Genomic DNA, 17,146 nt, shown 5'->3' with positions numbered 1-17,146 from the left:
TCTCTCCCCATTGCCCTACAGCAGGAGGTCCTCAAGGAACGGCCCAGGCATCTCTTCTCCTGGGGGACATACTGCCCTGACTGCATCCCCACTTGTGCTAGCTGGGGACACTTGTGCTGGCTGTTTTCCAGTGACAACCTGAAGCCATTCCTGAGGCCTGTGCACTCTCTCACCTCCTCCTCCACCTCCACCACCTCCTTCTCCATTACCACCACCATCACTTCCACCACCTCCACCACTTCTACCACCTCCTCCATCCCCCCCTCCACCCTCTCCCCCCCCCCACCGTTCTCCAGCCCCTCTCAGGCCAAGGCCTCCCCACAGCTTCAGCCAGCCTCTGATGGCCCCACCCCTTCCCTGGCGCTCACATTACACCTTAGCCTAAGAACAGAATCCAGACCAGGTCATGTAAGCCATTTATTAGTTTGTTTGAAAAATAATGTATTCCATTTATACATGAAGCTTGATGAGAAGTTGCCCATTTATTTCAGACAACACCTGACACGTGTGCATGGCCCTCCGTCCTCCTGCCTACTCTCTTCCCCCTTCTTTCCCATTGCTGTGCAGTTAATCTAGAAAAAGAGACCATGGTGAGCCAAGGATTTGGGGCTAGCTTGCTCCTGCCCTTAGCCATCCTGTCTGCAGCCAGCCCCAGGCACCTGTCTTAAGGCTCCGAGGCTATTGGTATACTTGAAACCACAGTCTCCTTCCGGCCAGCTGGGATGGCAAGCCCTAGGCCACATTCCTACCTATGCAGCCTGAAACGAGTGCCAGGGAGGGACACACATCTCTCCAAGCCTTGAGAGCAAAGCACAGATCTACAAAAATAAGATTTCCACTCAGAGAAGCGTCACCTGGACAGTCAAAACCAAGCCCCCCACACTGGGCTCAATGGGGACATTGGATGAATCTCCAGGAGTGGGTGGGGGTGGGGGCTGGTTGCCACCAAGGGAACTGAGGTGACAAGAAAAAAACATAATACTTGACTCGTCCGCAGTGCCCAACTTCGGCACCGCTAGGAGCGCCCAGCCCTCCGACAGCTCGGCGAGGTAGGTAGGAGCAGCCAGCCTGCAGCGGGCAGGTGAGACTGAGGTGGCCTGTGTGGTGGGTGCCCCCAGCCGAGGGTGGCCCTGCTGGAGAGCTAGACTCGGGCATCTGAACCCCTTTGCAGCTCAGGCTCCACCAGCCAGTCACCTCAGAGGTGACAGTTCTCTACATTAAAATATTTGCATATGCTAAATAGGACTTTCAGCAGCTGAAGAGGTTGTGGGGGCTAATTGGACTGGTAAAATCATTTTTCCCTGAAAAAGCCTTCTCAGAAGACCCCTGGGATAGTCAGAGCCCTGCCCTCGGGAGTCCAGTGTCTGGACAACCCCAGACCCTGAGCTGGGTCCGGGTGCCACACTGCCTCCTTTCCCAATGGGATGCATGGCTTGTCCCCTCCCAGGGCACAGAACCAGGCCAGGCCTGACCATCCAGGGCCCTTCTCCTAGGCAGAGCCAGGCTGCCCTCCTACTTCTACAGTGTCTGAAGAGGAGCTGGAGACCCAGTGGGAATGCCCTTTTCACATGGTCAGAGATGGAGAGGCCCCAGAGGAGCCTGGGAATTGGAGACCGTGTCGTCAGAAGGGCAGTGCAGCTGCTATGGCTGAGCGCAGTTCGGTGGCCCACACTAAGCAGCTTTCTCTTCCCTGGGCCTGTGGACAGGGCTTGCCATGGCCCAGGAGAGGCTGCGTGCCTCATATCCTTGGACTCCAACACTAATACTCTTACGGAGAGGGCAAAAGGCAGGGCCCATCTCTGAGATCTAAGCTGACCTCTGGAAGCTTTTAGTTTTTGTAGCACTGACCTCAAAGACGCCTGGATAAAAAGAGGAAAATGGAATCCTGGGAACAATGGGGGTGCAGAGTGAGCTCCACTGGAAGAACCCCACCCTTGGGGGCCAGGAAGGAAAAACCTGTTTCTTTTGGAGCAGTTGACCACACTTGCCTGAGGGGATCCTGGGCCCTTGTGGCTTTTCCAGCCCAAGTGTGTGAAAAGTGCGCACGTGTGTGTGTGTGTGTGTGTGTGTCGCTTAGGCCTTCCCGGCTCCTCAGCAGAGTTCTGGCAGCTCCACTGACACGCTTGTTCAGAGTGAAGGAGAGGCAGTGTGAACTGCTGCAGATGTTCATGGAAAAGATGTTCTTTGCTCAAGTAAAAAAATATCAAATATAATAAATCTATGAAAGCCTGTTCACAACATGTACAGTGTGTTTTCCACCCCACTTTATAGAGGTTGGGACAGAGTTGCTGTTCAGAGCCATGGTGTGCCCCCTGGCCAGACCAGGCTACTTGGGGTGCGCCAGGCCTCCAGGGGCAAGCCTCTACCAATAAGGGGTTCCTCCAGCTGCTCTGGCTCCAGCACAGAGACCACAGAACTCTGCCTTGCGGCTCCTCCACATGGAGGCTCATCTGTCACCTCCAGAGCCAGGAAGGTGTCAGCTGACACTGGCTTTAACTGCGTAAGGTGTGTCAGGATACAGGAGGGTGTGTCCCGGCCAGCGGTGGCCAGGCTCATACTATAGACTCTCGGTCCCTATCTGGAGATGGAGGGAGATCTGCGAGATCCTCACTGCGGCTATAGTCAGACGCACGCACCGGGAGGTTATCGCTGGTGGCTCTCGTGACGCTGTCGTAGGAGGGGGGGAAGGACGTGGAGGAGATGGAGGAGCTGGAGGGTGGACCACTGCGCTGGGAGAAGTTCTCGTTCATCATGTAGGCAATGAGGCCCTCCCGCTCGGGGGCGTCCTCGTCAGAGAGGCCACTGCTGCCCGCTTGCTGGCGGAAGAGGAAGGAAGCATGCTTCACCGAGCGTTGCAGCAGGTGCCTCCGGAAGGCCCGCTGGATGACGGTGGCTGACACCTCCTCGTGTTTTCGCCGGAGGGTGGTGGTGATGGGCTCGTAGGAGATCTTGGAAGGATTGGCCGCCATGAACTTCTCCTCCATCTGGATCTTCAGGGCGTCCATCTCCCCAGACTCCCCGAGCACCCTCTTGGTGAAGGCAAACAGGATATCCATACAGTGGATGCGGTCCCCGCTCACCATGGGCAGGTCCATGTTGATGAGGCTTATCTGGTTGGGCTTGGCGATGCGCAGTGGCTCGGACAGAGCATCCGCAAAGTCGGACAGGGCCAAATACTCAATGAACTGGGTGGCCTCTGGGTCGAACTTCTCCCAGATCTCATAGAACATGTCAAAGTCGTCCTCGCTCAGGGGCTCTGTGCTCTCTTCCGTGGCCACACTGAAGTTCTCCAGGATGATGGCGATGTACATGTTGACCACGATGAGGAAGGAGATGATGATGTAGGTGGTGAAAAAGAGGATGCCCACCGCGGGGCTCCCACAGTTCCCCCGGGAGCCATTGCTGTTGGGCAGGTTGGGGTCGCAGTACGGGGGGCCCGTGTTGAGGATGGGGCTGAGGAGGCCGTCCCAGCCGGCTGATGTGGTGATCTGGAAAAGGCACAGCATGCTGTTGGCAAAGGTCTGGAAGTTGAACATGTCATCGATGCCAGCTTCCCACTTGACATAAGCGAAGTTGGCCATGCCGAAAATGGAGTAGATGAACATGACTAGGAAGAGCAGGAGGCCGATGTTGAAGAGGGCAGGCAGGGACATCATGAGGGCGAAGAGCAGGGTGCGGATCCCCTTGGCTCCACGGATCAGCCTGAGGATGCGGCCGATTCTGGCCAGACGGATGACCCGGAAGAGCGTTGGGGAGAAGAAGTACTTCTGGATGATGTCGGAGAGGACAGTGCCTGTGGGAAACAAGTAAGACTATGGCCACCACAGCGACTCTGCCCTCCTTCAGGCCAGGTTCACCGAGGGCAAGTGTGTCTGTGAAGGAGAAGGCCCTCACAGGAAGACCAGGTCAATGGGACATTCTAGGACGTGGCCTCCTCTTGCCTCTATGACCCAGGAGATGAAGGCCTGTAATTTGCTAACTGTCTCTTCAGCTCCATTATTCTGACTTTAAGGACACACATGTACATGCAGGTATTCCAGGACATAGTCTGTCATGGGTTCTGAGGCTTGAGGGCCCTCACTTATCACTCTAGCAAGCCTACCAAGACCCAGAGCTCGAGGCTTCCAGCTCCTTACTACTCAGGATATGGTCTGAGGACCAGCAACTAAGGGACCTCCTTGAGGCCTAGTGGAAATATAAATCTCCTCTTAATAAATGCAGACATGGCAGGTGCATATTAAGGACAAGACATGTTGGTGTAGGACCACTGTTATTCACACAGATCCAGCCTCAGTGGCCCTGTGACAGTCCTATTACCCTTACCATTGTGTCTCTAAGGGCACAGGTATATTACAGGAGAAAGATGAAGTACATTTGCTTCTTGGAGATGCAAGGGACCCAGCTCTCCTTCAGTAATGCTGATGGCTGGCATGTGCCAGGAGCATTGGGTTATGCACTTTCAGCCTTTGTTTCACTGGCCTTCCCAGAACTCTGAGGAAGCAAGCCACCAGCATCATCTCCTTTCCAGAAGATGGAACCAAGACAAGTTAACTGACCCAAGTGACAAGCTGGGAGGGAAGCCAGACACTCTGGGTCAGTCTATCACCAGGACTAGCTGGAGGTTCAGAAATACATGCTGTACCTCCCCAAGCCTCCAGGATGTTGGTGGTCCACTCCAGCTGACATCTGCATCCCCCACACTACTCTCCAGCCCCATAAGGCCAACTGCCATCCTTGCCTCCACGTGGGGCCTTGAGGTGTTTCTGAGCCTATTTCATGTTCTCCATGCCTGCCCACCAATGCAGTGGCCACAAGTGCCTTAACTGCTGGATTCACTACAGGTAGATGACGTTCATGGAAGAAAAGCAAGGTCAGAGTGACCCCAAAGGCAGATGTCTACTTATGGGAATGGCTGTGTGTCAAGTATTTGGGGCTGTAAGCACAGCAACAAAGAAAAAATATATAGGGTCAATATTAGACTTCATTAAAGTTAAGACAAAATACTTGTGCCTCAGTAGACATCACAAACACAGGAAAACAGAGAAATTGATTTTGTGTATTTGATATGGGATTAGAATACTGAATAGACAAAGTGCTCTTACTACTCAACAATGAAAAAAGATGAAATACTCTAATTTTTAAAATGAACAAAAAGTTTTGAATAGTTAATTCTCCATGCAAGATAAAGAAATTGCTAGCAGGCATAGGAAAAGACATTCAGTTCCATCAGCCACCGGGGCACTCTGTCACCAAGATGGCTGTAAACCATCCTAGAAAGCCAGTCGCATGTGCTGGTGAGGAGGTAGATTAGTGGGAGCTCTGACCAGCAATGGTGAGCATGTAAACGGTGCAGCCACGTTGGAAGATGGTTTGGCAACTTCTTGAGTATTTAGATGAATGGTTGCCAGGAGCTGAGGGACACTAGACGTGGAGAGGGGCTACCAAGTGGGCAGACTCTCTCTTGGGGGCTTTCTAACATTACATAGTGGTGATGGCTGCTCAGTTCCACGACAATCCAGTCATGTTCTGTGAAACAATCATAAAGACAATGGCAGACCATGGTGTGACATGGTCCTACAGGATCAAAGTGACCTTGTAGCTGTCTTTGTGTTAGGTAGATTATGAGATGTTCACAAAATGAGGAAGTCGCCTAATGACACATTTTCAGAGCATACCCCTGCTATTAAGCAATGCCTGATGTCCACGGCTAAGTGAATTTTAAGTTCACTTGTAAATTCTATGGTATATAAATCACATCTCAATAAAGCTGCCATGTAAGAGTTTGGGCTTAGCAAGATGTGGCCTTTAATCCCAGAACTCAGGGAGGCAGAGGCAGGTGGATCTCTGTGAGTTCAAGGCCAGCCCAGTCTACAGAGTGAGTCCAGGACAACCAAGGCTACCCAGAGAAACCCTGTATCCCAGAACAAAACAAAACAAAAAGAGTTTGGGTCCTAGACAGATGGAGTGGCTCACACCTTTAATCCCAGCATTAGGGAGGTAGAAGCAGGTGACTCTCTGACTTTGAGGCCAGCCTGGTCTACACAGTGAGTTCCAGGATGGCCAGGACTACATAGAGAAACTCCAGAAAAAAAAAAGGCTTGTATTCTGGGGCTGAAGAGACATGATGAGGACACCTTGTCTGTGTTATGCTCTTGTCCTGTGCTGTCCGTCCTCTGGTGAACTGCAGGAGGCAGGTGATTCCACAAGAACCTGGCACACAGGCTGGATGATTTATGTGAGAAAATCTACCTCTCATTCTTAGGGACTCAAGTTGCCTCTTCCTTCAGCCTAGGTGCAAGCTTCTGTTTAGAGCATAGCAGAGTCTCTGTGGTGGCCATTCCTTTTCCTAGCCTCAACCTTGAAGTTTTCTGAATAGCCACAGAGCTGTGTCCCAGGGGGAGTAGGGTCAAAATGGGGCATTGGGGTCTCTTCAGGTTGACCACTTTGGCCTGAATGGGCCCTCCCAGACAAGTTCTTTTTAGAGTGGGGTGTGTGTGCGTGTGTGTGTGCGTGTGCATGTGCGTGTGTAAGGGGGAGGTGAGGAATACAGAGAGAGAGAGAGGGTGAGGGAGCCTAGGCACTAAGTAGAGAACAGAGGGCTTTAGCAGAAACCGTGGCCTGTGCAGGAATTCTTTGTCTAGCTGACTTGCATACTCACCGACGATGGAGAGGATGACAACCACGAAGTCAAAAATGTTCCAGCTGTTGGTGAAGTAATAGTGGCGCAGGGCAGCCATCTTGACGATACACTCGCCCGTGAAGATGGCCACAAAGAGCAGGTTGATCTTGGACAAGATGTTGACCTTCTCAGGGCTCTGGTCATCTGTCTCCACCATCATGGTCACCATGTTTAAACAGATGAGGAACATGATGGTGACATCGAAGGCCTGCTTGGTCACAATGTCGAATATGAAGCCCTGGTACTTGTTCTAGAAGAAGAGGTAAGGGGCTCAGTACAGCAGGAACCCTAGACGACCCTGGGAGCCAGTCATCCCAGATAACTTGTATCCTACTCACCTTCTGGGAGACTACAGTCCCCCAACCCCTACTAGAAATACATATGTAGGGGAGGAAACCATGGAGGTAGACCAGTTGGCCCTCCTGCCTGGATACTCCACTCCCTCTAAGCATTAAGGCCCAGTCCCAAGGCTCCCTTCTCCACCAGGCTATCCCAAAGGACCTGCAGGTAGACTTCTATTCTGGGTTTCAGCACACTCTTTGGTCTCAAAATCTGGAGACTCAAGGTCAGATTTAAACCAGTCCTTGCAATTGTATATGCCTTCAGATAAATATATTTTCCCCATGCTTTTTATGGAATAGATGTTATTTATTCTGCTGAATAAAATTATTTTATATCTGTGTATTTTAAAAATAATTTTATTTTTAAATTGTGTATATGTGTGTGTCTGAATGTAGGTATGTGTACATGTGAGTGTGGAGTACAGAAAATGTTATTGGACCTCCATAGCTGGAGTCACAAGCAGTTGTGAACTGGCTCATGTGGGTGCTGGAAACTGCGTTCAGGGCCTCTGCAAGAACAGCACAGGATCTTAACCACTGAGCCATCTACTCCAGCTACTCTCTGTGTCTCCTCTCTCTCTCTCTCTCTCTCTCTCTCTCTCTCTCTCTCTCTCTCTCTCTCTCAGAGAAGAGAGTGAGTAGGAAGGACACATAAAAGCTTTGAAACACTGGGCCTGTCTAGTTGGCTGGTAGCTTAGGGTCATCCCACCTAATTACTCTGAACATTCCCTCATTCCATTTTTCGTGTGTTTGTTTTGTAGGACAGGGCCTCAATATGTTGCCCTGCTTGGTATTGAACTCAGAGCGATCCTCCTGCCTCTGCTTCTCAAGTGCTGAAATTATAGGTAGGTACCACCATGACTCAAGTCCTCATCCCAGAACGCCAGCTCTGGCTCTACTCAAGAGGGAAACCCATACCCCATACAGTTCCTGGATTATCCCAGAGCTCAGAGGATGAGAATGCGTAGGGGCAGCTATGTGAAAGCTCACTATACTCTCTGGGAAGAGCCTGGACCCTTGAAAGGAAGGAGGGGCCACAGGAAGCAGCTGAGTTCCTCCGAGTATGCAGTGTGCCTCCAATGTCACTGCCTCCTGTCTTCCCCCTATCTGCGTGAGGCTTAGACCTCTATGTGGAAGAGAAATCTGAGAGTACTTCTCAGCTGGGCTAAAGCCCGAAGATCCCTTGATGGTAGGCTTTGAGGGGGGCTCCCAAGAAGAACCCTCCCGAGTCTGCCAGGGAGCATAGCTCACCAGGGGCCGTGGGATGGGCTTCTGGGGTTTCTTGGAGCCCAGCTTCTTCATGGCATTGTAGTACTTCTTCTGTTCCTCTGTCATGAAGATGTCCTGGCCCCCTAAGTATAGAAAGACAGTACCCGCATAATTCTGGGGTTCTTAGTATCTTCTTTCCCATGTGAAAGTGCCAGGCTCAACCACTTGTTAACTTCCTGTCCCAAGTTTTATATGGAGAGATTTCCCCCCAAACCTGCCTTCCCAGGGTCCCTCGCTATCCCGGTTCCCTGGGAAATCCCTCTGGCTTCTGTGGCCTGCACATCCAGTGTTCACTTGACCCTCCTCCTTGGCTCAGCTTGGCCAGGCCTCAGCATCTGTCTGAGCATCTCACTTAGTCTGGCCACAGCCTAGTCATGACGTCTCTGGGGTGTCTATCCCCTTGGGCCTCTGTGCGGCCCCACCCATGACTCTTGATCACAGATTGGGCTAATAGTCAAATTCTCACCCCTGAATCTCTTAGCTAGATGGGGGCAGGCAGAGACCCATCAACATGGCCGTGTGCACCCCCCTCCCCTCCCCACCATATTTCATCAGAAGAAAGAGAGGCTTATCCCCAAGAGAGCAGATGCAGTGGTGGCCTCTGGCACCCTGCCCTCCTCTGCCGCCCAAACCCAGGTGGAGCCAATAGTCTACGTATCTTTTTCTTCTGCTGGTTGAAGTTATCAATGATGACACCAATAAACAGGTTCAGGGTGAAAAAGGAGCCGAAGATGATGAAGACAACGAAGTAGATGTACATGTAGAGGTTGTATTCCCACTGCGGCTGCTCCTCATACTGTGGGGAAGAGATGAGACAGGTGGGATGAGCTGCAGTGGAGGCATGGTGTGTGTGTGTGTATGTGTGTGTGGGTGTATGTGGGTGTGAGTGTGGGTGTATGTGGTGTGGGTGTGTGTGAGGGAGAGAGAGAGAGAGACTGTGGGGGAGAGATGAGACAGGTGGGATGAGCTGCTGCAGTGGGGGCATGGTGTGTGTGTGTATGTGTGTGTGTGTGTGTGTGTGAGAGAGAGAGAGAGAGAGAGAGAGGGAGGGAGGGAGGGAGGGAGAGAGAGAGAGAGGGAGAGAGAGACAGAGAGAGAGAGACAGAGAGGGGGGGGGCCGTCACCAGCCCAGGTATATGTGACTGGATGGCTGTGATCAAAGTGGTGGGTAGAGGTGAGTGGAGATGACGGTGGCAGGCAAGGACAGCTGGCATGCCAGGTTAAGGGGTGACCCCATATCAGTGTGTGTCCAGGCCCTGGGCCAATGGGAGACAGGGTGACATTGGGCTCTTATGTCTTCCTTCAGTCATCTGTATGACAGGATGGGGCACAAGGACCAAGGAGAAACGCATTGATGTCTCGGCTACTTCCACCTGTTCTCCTGAGTGAGGATGAAGAACCCACAGTGGGCTGGAGAATTTGGGGACTCCAAGAGAGATCACCTGGGTTGTTTCAGGGCCAGGCCTGAGCATTCCTAAGGAGCTGACCCAGGCTCCTCTTGCAGGCTGGGCCTTCAGGCCATGAGGCCCGGAACCTCAGATGCTGGTTTTGTTGGGAGAAGCTAGTGGCAAACCTACCCCTCTGGAGTCCACGGCCGCATACATGATGTCCATCCAGCCTTTGAATGTCGCCTGTGAGGAAGAGAGCATGAAAGGCATCAGGCTTGGCACTCTGCTTCAGCTACAAAGAACACTCATCTCAGTCCAGCTGCTAAACAGCCTCCTGCAAGAAGCAAGCAGGCCCCAGCCCAACTGTTCAGTAGTGTCCAAAAGGATGAGTGGCCCAGGAAAAGGCTTTGAGTAGGGGTCAAGGATGGAGGAGAAACCCCAAGAAGGCCATGCTAGGCTTCTCAATTCAGGCCTCAGGTCTGGTAAGGCAAGAGAAGGCCCACTCCTCAAAAACATGTATTTCAGATTCCAACACAGCACAGGGTCCAGACAGTGGTCTGTCTTACAGGCTGACCCTCAGGGCTGATCCAGTGAGCTGTGTCCTGCTGCTCAGAGGACCAGCATCCTGCCTGTAGCAAAGGGCTCCCTTCTGCCACTGTTCCGGTGAATGGCTAACTCCCTAATGTAGTTGATAAATTCTCTGATGTAAATATCCCCACCTCAACCAATTCTCACCAGCGTAATGTGGACCGATGGGAAGAGGTGAAAACTTCAGAGCTACAGAATACACACAGCACATGTGTGACAGGCGACAGCCACCTGGGCAGCCCAGATGATAAAAATCGAATGCCAGACTCATCTGTGTTTTAGCATTGCTCACTTATGTAGTTGTAAAATTTAATCTTCTTATAATGGTTGTGTCCAACAGCCAGCTTGTAATATTTCTGCAAGTGTGACCTGTGGGTTGGTGCCAGCCAGCCTCTGTGCACCTCACTGAGGCAGCAGAGAGGGAGGTTACCTGAAGGAGGGGGGGCCCTGGTTTGGATCTGTGTCGTCTGCACAGTGGGGCTGCTGTCAGAGCTCAAGAGACACTCTTGATGGTGACACCAACAACTCCCCAGGAGAATCTCATGGCATCGTCAGCAAAACCTAACCTTCCACCAAGCCTCCTTTGGAGCCACAGCTTGGCTTTCCACATTTTTTTTTCTTTAAAGTTTATTTTTATGTACGTGCTTGTGTGTATATCGGTGTTGGTTTCTGTGCCTGTACATGGGTGTACCCCCAGTGGCCAGTATTGGGTCCCCTGGAATTGAGCTACAGGCAGCTCTGAGCCATCTGACATAGAGACTGGGAACTGAACTCAGGTCTTCTGCAAGAGCAGGAAGCCTTCTTAACTGCTGAGCCACCTCTCCAGTCTCACACATTTCTACATCTAAGAGTCCCCCCATCCCTCCAGACAGGATTTTACTACATAGCCCTGGCTGTCCTGGAACTAGCTCTGTAGACCGGGCTGGCTTCGATCTCAGAGATCCTGCCTGCCTGTGCCTTCCAAGAGCGGGGGTTAAAGGAATGCACTGCCACCACCTGGCTCCTGGCTAAGAATTATCTTTAAAAAATAATTTATTAAAGTGTGTGTGTGTGTGTGTGTGTGTGTGTGTGTGTGTGTGTGTGTGTGTGTGTACACACCATGGTGCATATACAGAAGTCAGAGGACAACTTTCAGGAACTGGTCTATCCTCCCATGCGGGTCCTGGGGATTGAACTCATGTCGTCAGGCTTGGCAGCAAGTGCCCTTACTCCCTGAACCATCTAGCTGGCCCCATTTAAGAGTTGTTGTTTTTTTTTAAGATTTATTTATTTATTATGTATACAGCGCTCTGCCTGCATGTGTACCTACAGGTCAAAAGAGGGCATCAGATCACATTATAGATGGTTGTGAGCCACCATGTGTTTGCTCGGAACTGAACTCAGAATCTCTGGAAGAGCAGTCAGTGCTCTTAACCTCTGAGCCATCTCTCCAGCCCATTTAAGAGTTCTTATGAAGCAGGCAGCTAGGTGTAGAATGCTCATTAAGGCTCATGTGTTACAAGGTTTGGCCCTTTAAGAGACAGTCTGGCGAAGGGTCTTTGGGTCATGAAGAGTTTGCTTTTACTGGGGACAGTGGGGCTACATCTACCCTCCCTCCCTCCCTTTCTTCCTTCCCTCCCTCCCTCCCTTTCTTCCTTCCCTCCCTCCCTCCCTCCCTCCCTTCCTTCCGTTTTCTTGGCCATGAGGTACAACTTGCCACACTGGCCATGATCTGTCTCACCATGCACCCAAAGCAAGGGGCCAACTGATCACAGAGTGGAGCATCCAAAGAGTGAGCACAAGTCAACATTCTTATCATCGAGACCTCGTTTCAAGCATGTGTTAACAGCAACGGAAAGCTGACCAACACAGCTGCGCAAGCCGTGTGAGCATCCTGTGCTGTGAGACTCTCAGCTGTAAACAGAGGTAGGGAACTGCTCTGGAGACTGCTGGGGGCCGCCTGCGGTTATGAGGTGCTCATCACTGAATTCTTTCCAGCCACAGTGGTCTGGACTGGAAAAGTGGGAGGTCCTGAGTCTAAAAGGAGGAGTTTCCTTCCAAGGCTCTGACACTGAGGACAGCCGCAGGGACGGACAGCTGCCCTGGGTTGGGTTCTGGTTGCATGGCTGCAGGGGAATCTTTATGTAGTCTTGGCTAGGACTTAGGAAGAGGAGCCATGGCAGTGGGTGCTAAAGGAGTTTCTGTGTGTGTGTGTGTGTGTGTGTGTGTGTGTGTGTGTGTGTCTGTCTGTCTGTGCACGTGTGCATGCCTATCATTTACGTGGAGGTCAGAGGATAAACTTGCAAGAGCCTGGGTCTCTTCTTCCACCATGTGGGTACTGGGGAGTGAACTCAGGTCATTAGGCTTAGTGACAAGCGCCTTTACTCACTAAGGTGACTCACCAGCCCTCCACCTTATTTTGAGATGAGGCCTTTCACTGAACCTTGAGCTTGCCAACATGGCTAGACTGGCTGGCCAGCAAGCCTCAGGGATCCTCCTGGCTTCACCTCCCCAGCGCTGTGTTTACAGGCATGTGCCGCTACACCTGCCTTACGATGTGGGTGCCTGGGATCTGAACTCAGGCTCTCATGCTTGTGCGGAAGCACTTTATTGGCTGAGCCATCTTCCCCTGCCCCATGGGTTGGTTTTATGGTGGGTGTTGTAACCATTACACCATCCTGCTCATAATGTAAATGGACAATCGAGAGGAACTGCACATCAAAGATGGAAGCAGACACACTCCTTTTGAGGGTGGGGTGGGGATCTCGAACCCAAGACCTTGCATATGTCAGGCAAGTGCCCTACCACTGAGTTTCATCCCCATCCCAAATGTATTATTATTTTAAACAGCATATGGCATTTTATGATCAAGGGTGGTCAGTCACAATTTTACTAACAATTAGTCCCTGGCGAGTCAGCAATCTTTTCTAGCTAGCCTGTGCCACCTACAGAGCTCTTGATTGACAGCTGGGGGATTGGTCCTATCTCTTGCTGGCCCATGCAGCCCACCTTGGACAATGTAGAATCAGTCTAGAACTGAGGCTCTGGTGATTTCCCGAGGAGCTTTGTCCCTGGAATCCTAGCCTCTTGGGGCTCAGTGACCCTATAGCAGGGATCCCACTGTGCCGCTCCTGCACACCCCGGGGTGAGGGACGTATGTCTGAAGAACCAGTGGAGTAAGGGGATCCCTGCCTCCCATACTTACCACCTGTAGAAGGGCCAGGTACCCAGCCCCCACGTTGTCAAAGTTGACTTTCACCTTGGTCCAGTACAATTCTCCGGTCACATTGAAGGATTCACATTCGCTCTTGTTGTTCACGATGGTGTAGTTCAGAGGCAGGTCCCCCTCGGTCTGGTTGATGCACCTACCGAACTTCCCGGCGAAGAGGTTCACACCCATGATGCTGAAGATGAGCCAGAAGATGAGGCACACGAGGAGGACGTTCATGATGGAGGGGATGGCGCCCACCAGCGCGTTGACCACCACCTCACGGACAGAGAGGAGACCTGGTTCTTGGGGTTGTCCTTTCAAGACTTTGCCCCCCCCACAACACTTGCGGGCCACATGTGGCTGTGGGGGTGGGAGTTAGGGTTCCAGTCATGGGGACGAGGCGGCCTCTACAGCTCTGGTGTCGAGTGAGGGAAGGCAGAGGGAATCAAGAGCCCTTTCATCCACACCCTAACAGCTGAGGGCATCAGAGCACACCAGCCTTTTGCCTTCCAAGCCCTCTTCTGCTTTCAGCCATGATCTACAGAACTCAGTTTTCATAACTCGGGGTCTCTGGTAGTTGCAGCGGCTGGGAGTCCACTGGGGAGGACAGGCTTATCCATAGCGGAAGGCTCTGGGCCATGTCGGTCCCCCAGGTCCATACATTCTCTGTGCCAAACTTTTGGTTTATTTTAGGGTTGCTGCTGCCGGGAGAGGATGGTTTCCCCGAACCTCCCCGGGGGACCCACGTGCTATGTCTGCAGGCTGTTGTCTGACCACTCACAGTCGTCCTGAGCTGCCATAAGGTGGCTTGCTGACCGATAGATCAGGGGACCTGTGTGTGGTCCAAAGACGGTCCACGCCTAGCTGCCCAGGAGCCAGGAATCTGTCTACCACAGGGATGGGGGTGAGGCTGGGTGGGTTCTGTTGCAGCACAGAGGGTCTGCTGTCGAGATAGGGCACGGCATTCTCAAGCAGACAGCACAGCCCTGGAGCAGGTGGGAAACTATACTCCCTAGAGCACCAAGCTTTCTGCAGAGAGTTTGCCCTTGGCTGGCACTGTAGCCAGCAGCCACATCAGAGGCATTCCTGGCACCTAGCATCACTCTGTGTCCCTCTGGAATCAAGTGTCCTTGGCTCCCAAAGACACATTTAACTCTGGTCCGATTACTCCCTGCGGGTGGGTTACCGCCAGGGCTAAGCAGTGTAATTGGTGGTGCAGGCAAGGTTCACAGGCACCAAGTAATGATGAACTCTGTGCTGGTCCTTGCTGAGGCAGGGGGATGGATACACATTGCTCTCTGAAGTCCTAAAGAATTGTGTATGTCAACACACACGTGCACACACACATGCGCGCACATGCACACACACGCGCACACACACGCACCCTTTCTTTCTTGCTGACTATCATAACTAATTCCTTTTCGGTGCTGGAGGCAGGGTGTCACACCCAGGGCTTTACACACCGAGGCAAACGCTCGGCTAGAGACGCACATTCCCCAGCCCTCGTGGCTGTTTTTCTTGAGGGCTTTAAAATTTGTCTCATAAAAATGGATGGAACTGGAAAATATGAAGCGAGGTAACCCAGGCTCACACAGACAAATACTGTTTGTTCCCTCTCGTCTGCGCATCCAGCTTCTAATTTTTATATATGTATATGTACGTGGGAGTGAGTGTGGGAGGAGACTGGAAAGGGGCCCGTGAGAGGGGGTTGGGGAGAGGCTTTAAGAGAGGTGTGGGAAGGGGGAACAGACAAACATGATATGGAAATGGGAAGGGGACAGAAGGGGACAAGGAGGGCTGGGGGCAGGGAGCTGGGGGGTGGGGGAACCAGCAGGAACTAAGTATATGTAAAAATGTCATGAAGAAATCTGTTACTTTGCATGATAACTAAAATTATTATTTTAAAAAAGAAACAGGGCTACGGAGATGGGCCAGCTGGTAAGAGCCTGAGAACAGAAGTTTGGTCCCCTGAACCCAGAGTGGAAGGACAAACCGGTTCCGGGAAGTTGTCCTCTGATCTCCAAATGGCGCACGGGCCCCCATGCTCACAAGTGCAACACACACACACACACACACACACACACATACACACACACGTACATTTTTTAAAAAGATATTAAAATTGCCTTCTATTCTCACATTCTTTGGTAAAATGTGGTCCCTCCAAATGTTTATGGGACCAAAAGGCATTTGCTAAGCCATGAACTTACAAACCGTCGTCTGAAGGTGAGAACACAGCCTCCCTTTACAGTGCCTTGCTTGGCTCTTGCTACACTGTCCTTCACTGTCACATAAGGACATGGGAAAGGCAGCCTGTGACTGCCAGAAGTGAGGGACTTCAGGCCAGCCTGCAGAGTGGCACACAGGGAGGTGGGCCCCCGTGGCAGAGCAGGAGAGGGCCGCGGTGCCGATGGGCCTGGGTGTCAGTGAGACCGTGACTCCCTCCTGATGGGGAGCGCTGGAACCCTTCCTGGAGAGTCTATGCCACACCCCTCAGGGTCATGGAGGAGAGCATCCAGCTTCCAGCCAGCTGGGCATATGTCCCCACCGTCCTCCACCTGCTAGGACTTACCCTCATGCCCTCAAATCGCGACAAGGCCCTCAGGGGCCGCAGCGCACGCAGTGTCCTCAGTGACTTGATGGGACCCATCTCAGCAAAACCTAAGGTGTTAGCCACGAGGCTGACCAGTGAGACCTGTGGAGAGGGGGACAGGAAGGCAGGGACAGCTCCAGAGGCAGGCTAGGCTTTCAGTCCGGCTCAGACTGGCAGGCCAGTTTTTCTTTATGAGCTTGTGAATGCTAGTGTTGAAGGCCTGTGGCAAGCTAATGCTGTCATGACTGTAGGCCCTTCAGAGGGACGGCTGTATGTATCTACAACCACTAACCCCTTGGACCAGGACATGCTGTCCCTGCTCTGCCTCATGTGGCAGAACAGAGACAAAACCTGGGTTCAAGTCCGACCTTGGAGTCGGTCTCCTCTTCTCCCAGAGAAGTCTGTTCTGGGAGAAGGGAAGGGCAGCCCTGGGTTACATACAAGCTCCAGACACGGGGGCACTTCAGCACTTCCCTTAAGCCGGACTTCCTAACGTTCTGACATCTTCTAAGGACCTAGGCTGGGGTAGGTGACACTGGAGGTGCCTCTGTTCTCTGCTCCCTCCAGCCTTTCCCCACACTTCCCCTCTGTGGGCCCCATCGTGCCAAAGGTCTTACTTGGAGCCCTGCCCTATGCTGGTGCCACAGAGGCGCAAGTGGGAAGGGCTGTGCAGAGCAGGCAGCTGAAAATCCCAGAGATTTCTTCTAAGCTGGGAAGCCCTGGGTGGCAGGGGTGGCCAAAGGGCACTGAGGGGGACCCAGCTTAGCGTCCATGCTGGCTCCACTCACCCTTGGAGGATCCTTGGAGAGGCTGAGTGGCATGGCGGAGGGGGAGCGGGGACCACCTTCCCGAGGGCGGGGCAGGATTCCCGCCTCACTCTGCATCTACCCACTCTCCTTCCATAGCCCGTGAGGGCTTGGACAGAGGCTCCCTGGCAGTCCTTATGCTAGTGGGCCTGAGACACTGTGGCCCACCTTTGCGGAGGACTCCAACACAGCAGTGTCTGCTCACATTCTCCTTCTGGTCATCCTGAGAGCATGCCCAGCTGTTGCTCCTGGCCCAGGACCCTGCCTGAACAGATCTCTGCTCCCTTCCTGT

At 52.5% G+C, this 17,146-nt stretch overlaps 1 protein-coding gene across 4 annotated transcripts in view; it reads right to left on the bottom strand.

Moving 5' to 3' along the window:
• Positions 1-404: 404 nt before the first annotated feature.
• The window catches only part of SCN5A (sodium voltage-gated channel alpha subunit 5), an 89,650-nt gene continuing 72,908 nt past the window's right edge, over positions 405-17,146 (bottom strand). For all 4 annotated transcript variants that reach the window (XM_084754898.1, XM_084754900.1, XM_084754897.1 and 1 more), the window contains 7 exons: positions 16,028-16,150; positions 13,450-13,731; positions 9,867-9,920; positions 8,944-9,085; positions 8,272-8,372; positions 6,659-6,929; positions 405-3,793 (listed from right to left, as the gene is read on the bottom strand). In XM_084754898.1, coding sequence (XP_084611024.1) covers positions 2,553-3,793; positions 6,659-6,929; positions 8,272-8,372; positions 8,944-9,085; positions 9,867-9,920; positions 13,450-13,731; positions 16,028-16,150 — 2,214 coding nt within the window. In that variant the 3' untranslated portion in view covers positions 405-2,552. The remainder of the gene's footprint in view (positions 3,794-6,658; positions 6,930-8,271; positions 8,373-8,943; positions 9,086-9,866; positions 9,921-13,449; positions 13,732-16,027; positions 16,151-17,146) is intronic.

Source organism: Acomys minous, assembly GCF_964271855.1.
Source record: "Acomys minous genome assembly, chromosome: 13".
NCBI lineage: Eukaryota > Metazoa > Chordata > Mammalia > Rodentia > Muridae > Acomys > Acomys minous.
Note: the sequence above shows the minus strand (reverse complement) of the source record. Positions and strands in the feature narration are given on the sequence as shown.